Source organism: Centrocercus urophasianus, unplaced genomic scaffold (genome assembly GCF_019232065.1).
Source record: "Centrocercus urophasianus isolate 14NV4802_14NV808 unplaced genomic scaffold, USGS_Curo_1.0 seq_15, whole genome shotgun sequence".
Taxonomy (NCBI): Eukaryota; Metazoa; Chordata; class Aves; order Galliformes; family Phasianidae; genus Centrocercus; species Centrocercus urophasianus.
Genome location: NW_024884697.1, coordinates 35,897,812 through 35,908,255, shown reverse-complemented (window position 1 = coordinate 35,908,255; position 10,444 = coordinate 35,897,812). Strand labels below are relative to the sequence as shown.

The 10,444-nt window shown below is 44.0% G+C and overlaps 1 protein-coding gene across 1 annotated transcript; it reads right to left on the bottom strand.

Annotated features, from left to right (window-relative positions):
* Positions 1-1,441: 1,441 nt before the first annotated feature.
* Positions 1,442-10,105, bottom strand: LOC122158842 (glioma pathogenesis-related protein 1-like). The gene is made up of 6 exons (XM_042815867.1): positions 9,812-10,105; positions 7,404-7,649; positions 6,889-7,001; positions 5,847-5,929; positions 4,942-4,968; positions 1,442-4,859 (listed from the first exon to the last, which is right to left on the bottom strand). The coding sequence occupies exons 1-6, from the start codon at positions 9,989-9,991 to the stop codon at positions 4,585-4,587; spliced, it is 924 nt and encodes a 307-aa protein (XP_042671801.1). The 5' UTR covers positions 9,992-10,105; the 3' UTR covers positions 1,442-4,584.
* Between the last annotated feature and the right edge of the window lie 339 nt (positions 10,106-10,444).

The following is a 10,444-nucleotide window of genomic DNA, read 5'->3' as shown; positions in this document are numbered from 1 at the left end:
TAGGTTTCTTCCACTGGCACTCCATTTTAAACCTCGCTCTATCAATCTTTGCCTGTATTTTTTCAGCTAGAGAGAACAAAGATTTGCTCTGAGAGAAGAATGGAATGGTAACACTGACAATAGAATAACTTAAATGGAGACTAACACATGCAGGCTTAGTAAAGGACAAGCTTTATTCTTTCTCTTCTTTAGAAGTAATACATAGTTAAATCTCCAATATTAAGAGAAAATGTTTGGGATAATTTAAATTTAATGAAAATGAGTTATTGCTTCTTTTGGACCCAGAGTTAAGTTCAACTTAGAGCTGAAGGATGCTCCCAGACACAGAGTATGATCATAGAATCATAGAGTCACAAGGTCGGAAAGAACCTGCAAGATCATCTAGTCCAACCATCCTCCCATTACTATTGCTACCACACGCCGCTAACCCATATCTCGCAGCTCCTCATCCAGAAGTCTCTTGAACACTGCCAGGGATGGTGACTCCACCACCTCCCTGGGCAGCCATTCCAGTGCCTGACCACCCTCTGAGAGAAAAAGTTCTTCCTTATGTCTAATCTAAATCTCCCCTGACACAACTTGCAGCCGTTTCCTCAGGTCCTGTTTTGTTGCCTGGGAAACGAGGCCAAACCCTTCTTCACCCCAACCTGCCTTCAGGAAGTTGTAGAGTGCAATGAGGTCTCCCCTGAGCCTCCTCTTCTCCAGACTGAACAATCCCAGCTCCCTCAGCCGCTCCTCATAAGACCTGTGCTCCAGACCCCTCACCAGTTTTGTTGCCCTTCTCTGGACACGCTCCAGGGCCTCAATGTCTTTCTTGTAGTGAGGGGCCCAAAACTGAACACAGTACTTGAGGTGCAGCCTCACCAGTGCTGAGTACAGGGGGACAATTATCTCCCTGCTCCTGCTGGCCACACTATTTCTAATGCAGGCCAGGATGCCATTGGCCCTCTTGGCCACCTGGGCACATTGTGGGTTCATGTTCAGCCGAGCATCAACCAACACCTCCAGGTCCCTTTCCTCTTCACAGTCATCCAACCACTCATCCCCAAGCCTGTAGCGCTGCACGGGGCTATTGTGCCCAAAGTGCAGGACCCGACACTTGGCCTTGTTCAACCTCATCCCATTCACCTCAGCCCAGCGATCCAGCTTATCCAGATCCCTTTGAAGGGCCTCCCTACCATCAGGCAAATCAACACCACCTCCCAGCTTGGTGTCATCTGCAAACTTACTGAGGGTACACACAATCCCCTCATCTAATTCATTAATAAAGATATTAAACAAGATGGGTCCCAGCACCGACCCCTGGGGGACAGCACTTGAAATGGGTCGCCAGCTGGACTTAATTCCATTCACCACTACCTGTTGGGCATGGCCCTCTAGCCAGTTCCTTACCCAAAGAAGGGTATACCTATCCAGGCCACAGGCAGCCAGTTTCCCTAGAAGAAGCCTGTGAGAGACCACGTCAAAGGCTTTGGTGAAGTCTAGGTTGACTGTATCAACAGCCTTTTCCCCATCTATCGTCTGGTCACCCAGTTGTAGAAGATGAGGTTGGTCAAGCCCAATCTGCTTTTCATGAACCCGTGCTGGCTGGGCCTGATGCCCTGGATGCCACACACATGCTGTGCAATCTCATCCAAGATGATTTGCCCCATAACTTTCGCTGGTGCTGATGTCAGGCTGACAGGCCTGTAGTTCCCTGCATTCTCCTTACCTTATCTTGCAGATGGGAGTCACATCAGCAAGCCTCCAGTCCTCTGGGACCTCTCCAGATAACCAAGAGTGCTGATAGATGGTGGAGAGCAGCTCGGCAATCACCTCTGCCAGCTCCCTCAGCACCTGAGGGTGGAACCTCTCCGGTCCCATGGATTTATGACAGTCCAGATGGAGGAGGAGCTCTCTAACCATCTCCGCCTGAATCACCCAGATGTATTCAGCATAGCATCCCAGACTTCCAGACCAGGGTGTAAAGTGCACTGAGGATGTCTGATCTGCCTATTAAAGGCAGATGTAAAGAAAGCAATGAGGACCTCAGCCTTCTCCTTATCCTCAGTGGTCACATTCCCTGCTGCATCAAGTAAAGGATGGAAATTCTCCTTGGTTCTTTTCTTACCGTTGATATATTTGTGAAAGGATTTCTTATTCCCTTTCATTGCAGTGGCCAAACTGAGCTTGTGTTGGGCTTTTGCCTTCCTAACTTCCACCCTGCATACCTTAGCAACTTCCTTGTAATCCCCCCAAGTAGCCTGTCCCTTCTTCCAAAGGACATAGATCTCTTTTTCTTCTGGAGTCTCAAAGCAATTCCTGGTTCATTCACACCAGTCTTCTTCCCCTACGGCTCACCTTACAGCATTCAGGAACAGCCTGTTCTTGTGCCTTTAAGACTTCCATCTTGAGGAGCATCCAGGCTTCCTGGACCCTTTTGCCCTTAAGGAGGGATTCCCAAGGGATATCTGCAACAAGCATCCTAAACAGGTCAAAGTCCGCCCTCTAGAAGTTCAAGATAACAGTTTTGCTACTCACCCTTCTGACATCTCCTAGAATAGAGAATTCTACAATTTCGTGGTCATTCTGCCCAAGACAGTCCCTAGCCTTTAGATCTCCCGCCAGTCCTTCTCTGTTAGTGAAGAGCAGGTCAAGCAGGGCACCACCCCTGGCAGGCTCTCATACCAGCTGAGTAAAGAAGCTATGTTCCATGCACTCTGGAAACCTCTTGGAATGCTTTCTCTGCAGTATTGTATTTCCAACATATATCAGGGAAGTTGAAGTCTTCAATGAGAACAAGTGCTGGCAATTGTGCAACTTCTGCAGTCTGCTCATAGAATGCCTCATCCATCACTTCATCCTGATTAGGTGGTCTATAAAAGATCCCCACTAAGATGTCGCTCCTACAGGCCTTCCCCTGATCCTTACCCATAGATGTTCAACTTTATCATTCACAACCCCAAGCTCTTTGACATCAAAACACACTTTAATATGAAGTGCCACACCACCATCCTTCCTTCCTTGTCTATCTCTTCTGGAGAGCTTGTAGCCATCCATCACAGTACTCCTGTCATTGGAATGGTTCCACCATGTTTTGGTAATAGCAACTAGGTCACAGCTAGCCTCACAATCGCTTCCAGCTCCTCCTGCTTGTTGTCCATGCTGTGTGAGTCATCTACCACTCCCCCAGTTCCAGCACTGTTCCCTTAGGCTCATCTCTGGTGAGCCCTGTTGTGTCTCCTTCCCCCATTGTAGCTAGTTTAAAGCTCTATTGATAAGCCCTGCTAGCTTTATTGAGGATTGTTTCCCTCTTTGAGACAGGTGGGTTCCACGGATGGACAATTGGCCATGATCAAAGAACCCAAAGTTTCTGCTTCGACACCAGCCTCTGAGTCAATTATTCATTGCTTGGGCTTTCCAAGCCCACTCTGTGTCCTTCATTGCCCCTGAAAGTATAGAACAAAAGATCACTTGAGCTCCTTTTCCTTGAACTAAATGCACTAAACCTCTGAAATCTCTTTTCATAGTTTACAGGTTTCCCTGAGCAATTTCATCACTGCTCACTGAACTATGAGTAATGGAAAGTAATCAGTGGACTTGACCAGCTTTGGGAGTTTCCTGGTTATGCACCTGACCTGGGCCTTCCTCTGAGAAGGGAGTCACCCACTACGATCACCTTTCTATCTTTCCTGACAGAGGCAGTCTAAAGCTGTGGGGGTGACCACCTCGCCTTAGGCTCCCTCCTAGACAGATCCTCCATCACCTCACCACTCATCACCCCTTCAATTTCCAGCGTCCCAAACCTGTTGCTTAGCAGGAGCTGGGGAACCGGGCTCAGTGATGCTGAGTTGAAACTCTCTTCCAACCCTTCTCATCTGTCAGGTCTGTCTGATTGTGACAGGGCAGGGGTCCACACCTTTCTGGGGATATCTCCCTGGCACCCTTCCCTCTGGCACACCAGCAAGTCACTCCACCAGTCGATTTCCCGCTCACACTCCCTACTGGTCCTTAGTCTCTCCACCTCCTCTTTGGGCTCCACCACCAGGCTGAGCAGCTCATCCACCTGCTCACACCTCACACAGGTGGAATCCCTGCCACCCCTCCCCAGGCAGCAGCAGGCTCACGCACTCCTTGCAGCTGGAGACCTGAACAGCCACACTTCTGGGCAGGCCCTCTGTCTGGGTCGCTGTCTCCATCTTTTTTGAAAAGCCTTAAAAAGAGCTTTTTCGTTGGCCTTTTTCACTTCAGGTCCCCTGATTTTTTGGTAGTCCTGCATGGAGCTGGAAGTTGGATTCAATAATCATTGAGGTCCCTTCCAACTTGGGATACTCTTTGATTCTATGATTCAGATCTTTGTGATGCTCCAGGTTTCCAGAAGGCTTATTAGCATATGCAGCAGTACACTGCCTACATGGTCCTTCCAGCAAACTTCCCCCGAAGCTGAGTTAAGAGGCTCTTACAGATGTAGAAGCCACACTAATAAATTAGAGCAACTCCATGCACAGCCATTTAAATCTTCTCGTGAATGCAGAAGCATTTTGCATTGGATAAACACCACAAAGTATAGCAGAGATGACTGCTTTTTATCAAACACGCAGTTCTCTAATGGAATGGTAGAATCATTATCAGCATCTTAGCAATCATTACATGTATACAAACGTGTGGAAACCACCGCTGCGCTAACCGAACACCTACAGCACTCAGTACCAAAAATAGTGGCCTTAAAATCAAGACACTAACACAGTAGTGGTCACAGGAAGAATGCAGCTGCCCAGTTGTGGGTGTGTGGGCCGGAGGCTGACGGGCTGGAGGGTGGGGGGGACGGGGCTGCGGTGGCTGCGGCAGAGTGTCCCAGTCTGGATACCAGTTGGTATAACCTAAAAAAGAATAAAGAAATGATTGTTAAAGCCTGATCAGCTTAGCCATACTCAAAACAGTGAAAAGCAATCAAATACATACTTATAAGTTTCTCACGTTCTGCGTTTACTGTGGAGAGATCAGAAAAAAAGACATCAATGCAACAGTCTTTGTCCTGTAGGAGAATATAGCAAAACTGGTTGTAGGATCTAGCACTGAACTAACAGAAGCTCTCTTTTTCCTCTCCGTCCCCCTAGTCTTTGTGATGCTGATAGCCTTTCTGTGGCCTGTCAGCCTGTGACTTCAAAATGAGTCAGCTAGGACATCACAGAAGGAAAACAAATAGCAAATGCTCAATTATTTTTACAGCTGAAGCTATCTAGAGTCTGGCTAGTAGAGAACATCTCCTGTGAAACGCTGCACAGGAGTAATATTTAAGACACTCTTGCATGCCTGTTACTCTCTGACCATTTAAAACACTGTTTCTGACTAATTTGGGACTGGGTGAGACAATTAAGATTCACGGCTGCAAACTGCTGTGGAAAAACAAGCTCTCATTGCTTTATTTCAGAAAATTCTAACAGTTAAAACAAAGTATTTTTCAGTATAGTCTCATTATTGGTTCAGAAGTACAGTTTCCTGGAAAATTTGTTAGGACATATAAATGAATGGAAAAATTGAATATACTATTTATCCTGGGGAAAAAAAGTCAGATGGGAATATTTGTTGGGTATATTTTAGTTTTGACTTCCCTACAGATAAAAGGTAAAAAGTAATCTAATCGATACATCTTTTGATTGGAAACTCTGCTTTGTACCTCCAGGAACCCTAAATTACACAATGTTCCAATTGATAACTTCATACACTATCCTAACCTGATTTTAGTCCTGTGGTGGGTTACAGACCCACTATGTACTTAGTGCAAACTGACCCACTACTGTATTTTTACTGATACTTACGACACCACTATTTCTATGCATCTCCTTAGTGAATCACTTTGATCTTACCACAGAGATTGCCCACACACTGGTCGTTACTGCATCCACTACATGGTTGTCCTGCTTTATAAGGTTTTGTTGGGTAATTCCCCCTGAGGAGGAGAAGAACAGTATTTTGTTAGCTCAGTCTTTGGAAGAGCACTTTAAACACACATGCTAGAATAATATTTATTGGGAAGCTATTATTGGGCAAAACAACCCTTATCCAAAAAAGGATCATTATCACTATTTGAAATTCCACTTAGGTGAGACTCATACTCTCACTGACATGCAGAGGTTTCTTGTGCAATGCTGTAGTATTCAGCCCAAGTGTACGGGAATCTGCTTTTAGTCCCTCATTACCCATCTGTATTTTTTAAAAATCCATGAAATGTATGTCTAGAAATCACAAAGCATGAGATGAACTTGAGCACTGTCTTCCTTTTATACTAGAATCAGAGAATAATTTAGGTTGGAAAAGGCACTTAAGACAACAAAGTTCAACCATCAACTAACACTACCAGGTTCAGCACTGACCCTTGCCCTTTATTGCCATGTCCATATATCTCTTAAATACCTCCAGGTACGAGGACACCACCACCACCTCCCTGGTCAGTAATGCCTGACCACCTTTCTACAAATAAATTCTTCCTAATATTTAATCTAAACCTTCCCTGACACAACTTGAAGCTATTTCTTCACATCCTATCAACTGTTGCCTGAGAAAAGAGACTGACATCCCACTCACTGCAACCTCCTTTCGGGTGGCTGTAGAGAACAATGAGGTTTTCTCTCAATCTCATTTTGTCCAGAAAATGGATTTTATTCCACAGCCCTCGCTGACAGCATGTGCCCTATGCCAGGATCTGCTCGTCTGCTTTTATAGAGAGTGATTTTCTGCAGCTCAGACTGCCCAGCACCTAATGCTTTAGATGGTCAGGGGAACCACTGATTGGTGGACATAGCTTCTGAAATTTGTTATAATGTTCCTGCCATTGGTAAAATCTGATGTTGTTATTAAAACACATTTAAAAACAAAAGCATGAAACCCCAAATGCCATAATTGACTTACGCTGGCCCATAGTCACAAACAAAATGCGCCACATTGTTGAATCCTTGAAGATTGTGAATTCTATGGCAGAAGTGAACTGCACAGCCAACTTTGTAACTCGTTGCCCAAACAACCTGAAGGGAAAAGTGAAACGTGATGCCCCTGATCAAGGTCTGTAAAAGCAACCAGAACCAGAATTCACAGTATTGATGAAGGAGTTGGTGACTGAGTGGAAGGATCTTGTGAAAGTTTAAAACAGGCAACGCTGACAACCCAAAGTGTGCCTGGGACCAATGACTGATAGGTGGTCTGGCACCTATTGCCTGCCTCCCTCAGAAGCCAGGGAGATAATCTCTTCCAACCATTAATGAAACAGAGCTCAGACAGCCCTGCAGATCAGAATTTACTTCCAATCTCATTGAGCACTAGTATACGGAGTAAAAACCCTGCCATAACTTGTGTTCCAAAGCAGTCTGGTCCATGTCTGCATTTTTTTTTTTTTAAGCATAATAAATCACTGGGCACGTAAGACTCACCTGGGTGTAGTGACCACACTTGTCAGTGCAGTGACGGGTGTTGAAATCATAGCTGCTGACTTCATTAAACCAGTCAGTCAGAGCTACGTGCACAGAAAAGATGGTGGCGGTGCCAGTCCAGATGTTTTCTCCAATAGATGTAAAGGTGGGGTGCATCTTCTGTGGTATTTTAAGATAGATATTGTGCTCAAACATGCACCTCTTCGCCCACGCCTTGGCAGATTTAGCTAAAGCAGGATCCCAGGACTGTAGAAAAGAAGGAAAATACAATGTAACCTGAACTGCAGTGAGTTAGGCAGATTCAGGTATTCTAAAAGAGAAGACTGCTATTTTTTTTCTTTGCATTCAGCTTCTTTGTCTTGTCTTTTCTATTCTTAAAGCAAGAGATTTTCTTCTTCCTTCTCCCTCAGATATTAGTGGACATGTAGCACCTCTCACTGTTCTGTAATATCTGACTTGTTACGATGCTTAGAGCTGGACTGCAGTGTTTAAGCTGCTATGTCTGCGTGGAGACTGCAGAAAGATTCATGCCACCAGGCAATAAAATGGCAAGTGAAAGTAGGTATGGAAAAATAAATAAGTTAAAGTAAGTAAGTGAAGGGATGTAAGGAAAAAAAAAAAAAGAATTTTAGCTCTGTGTTCATAATGACAGGTTTGGAGCTGACCATTACCATGCATAAATCAATGCCGAGTAGTACTATTGTATAATCAATAGATATCAAGATGTTACAACCACAAAATAAACAAGAGAGTAAGGCGAAGTAGACTATGATAACAAGAGAGAATAAATGGAAGGCTTACCCTTATGCTGGGCTCACCACAAAACACCAATAAAGGCAATCTCCAGAAGAGATCCTTCCCTGCTGGTAGCCAGCTCTTAAATAGGTCTAGGAGGGGGGGCAGCCTGGCTCCACCCCTTCCGGCAGCACAGCTGAATTGCCTTCACCTGTGCTCCTCTGGCTGACTCATGGCTCGCCTCAGGTGATCAATCAGAGGTTCAGGCTCTGACTCAGTAATTCCCATACATGCTATAAATGACAAAGTTTTAGAAATTCCTTGAGAAGGAATGGAGAATGAAAAAAAATATGTAAGTACACTACAAGTCCTGTTAAAAACTGTGCACAGTACCTCACTTTAAGAAGGAGACATTGGAACTGGAAGGGATGCAGAGAACATAGGGGAGCACGATCATCCTAAGAATGGAAGGCTTTCATAAAGCAACATCCTATACAGCAGCTTTTATCTTGTGTTAAGTATGTAAACAAGCAATGCTCACATGTTCTTCCCAATACAGGCACCAGAGCCTATCAGAAGAAGCTAGTAGTTATCAAAAGCAAATAAAATGCTGGGAGATATCATCACGGAGCTTGTAGGTAGACTGTGCAGCTATTTGCTGTGAGTTGTTAGGGATGATAAAAACTTGCAGAGACCGAAAAAAGTCATGCAAGAAAAGTCCATTGTGAGCTTTCAAACACAATGGAACAGGTTTCTTTATATTTGTCCTCTTATTCCAGCATTGCTGGATCTTTGCTCCGAGCAGCTAAGTTGCCTCTGGTGCTTTTCCATTATCAATTAAATGTAGATAGATTTAACAAAGTTCCAAGAAATTAAAATCATGAGTAGTATGAATGTTACTTCTTTGCTGTGATCTTCTTTACATAAAATGACTCATAGCATTGATGTGATTATGCATTTAGCTTCCTTTTCAGCTAAGCAGCACTGCCTGAAGGCTCAAAGCAATGACATGAGCTGACTAGGGTTATCTCCCCCACCTATCTGTCTTCTCCTTACACACTCCATTGAGCAAGCTAAGACTGATACACAGCCTGTTCTGACATCCATTACATTTATGGGGAGATCTGCTTTCTAGTCCAGATACTAGCACCCCTGCTCTCCAAGCCCTGTTGCAGCAAATCAAAATGAGGCATTTATTTGAATGTCCAAGCAAATCTCTTTCTTCAGTACATATTCTAGATTGGAGGAAACAAGGCAAGAGACTAGATTTCCAATAAACCCTGTGGTACAGGTTGCCTTCCAGGAGTTTTTTAATACCAAACAGATTTCTTGTAAGAAAACTGGGCTAATATAATGAAGATTACTGTCTCTCTCTGAAAAAGGTAAATGAAATGCTGAGAACTGAATATTTCATTTAAATACAGTCCTTAGCTGTGGCTGACAATTAGAGCAACAATCTGTTCCTATACAAGAAATCCCCTTCCAATTATTAAGATAGAACAGTACTGCGAAAATGAATTGCTTTCTATTTCCTACCAAGAATGATCATACATAGTGCAGAAATCACTGACAAAAAGGGAAAGAAAAGCACAGAGGAAATGCAAACGAGGATGGTCTAAAATCAGCAGCACCATCTTAATTAATTTTCAAATAGATCACAGAAGTCTCCTTACCATACGAAGCATATTGCTGGCTGGTGGATTCACTTTGGATCGGAAGTCATTGTGAGCTCTCACACAGTCTTCAATGAACTTTGCATCTTCTATGTCAGGCAAGGGATATTGGTCATATGTATGACAGCAAACAAAGCGATCAAGCAAGAACAGCACAGCAAAGAAAAAGGTGATTTTCATAATTCTTCAATGCTTTTGGTATTTTTTTTGAAGTTTTTAAAAGAAGAATTGCTCAGGTGGAGTCAGTACTGCTAGGTTCTTCCTCTGTAGTCCTTCCAGTGTTGAAATACTTGAAAGTGTCTGCCAAAGCAACAGGAAGTGAAACTGCTTCCTAAGATGAAGATCTAACTGACATCACATCTGCTGGCTGCCCATGAAACAGGCATCTGCCATGCATATCGTCAAGGGGCAACGTTAAAGATATGACTCTGTCTTTTCTTTGAGTGTGTTTCATTCTGGTTGACTGCCAAGCTATTCGGTGGCTGTTGGTGCTAACCACAGAGGTGCTGCATAATGAGTTTGCTAAAACTCCTGTGAACCATAAAAATTCTAGCTATGATAAAACACAGATCTGCTGTTCATCTGATTTTCTTACATCGTTATTTTGCAGGACCTTTCCTCCTTCTCAGAATT

Excerpts from the sequence above, each read along its gene's own strand:
- LOC122158842 (XM_042815867.1), bottom strand. The coding sequence starts at position 9,991 with ATGAAAATCACCTTTTTCTTTGCTGTGCTGTTCTTGCTTGATCGCTTT. Across the intron at positions 7,650-9,811 it reads CCAGCAATATGCTTCGTATG|TCCTGGGATCCTGCTTTAGC; the intron begins GTAAGGAGACTT and ends TCTTTTCTACAG. Across the intron at positions 7,002-7,403 it reads AGTGTGGTCACTACACCCAG|GTTGTTTGGGCAACGAGTTA; the intron begins GTGAGTCTTACG and ends TTTTCCCTTCAG.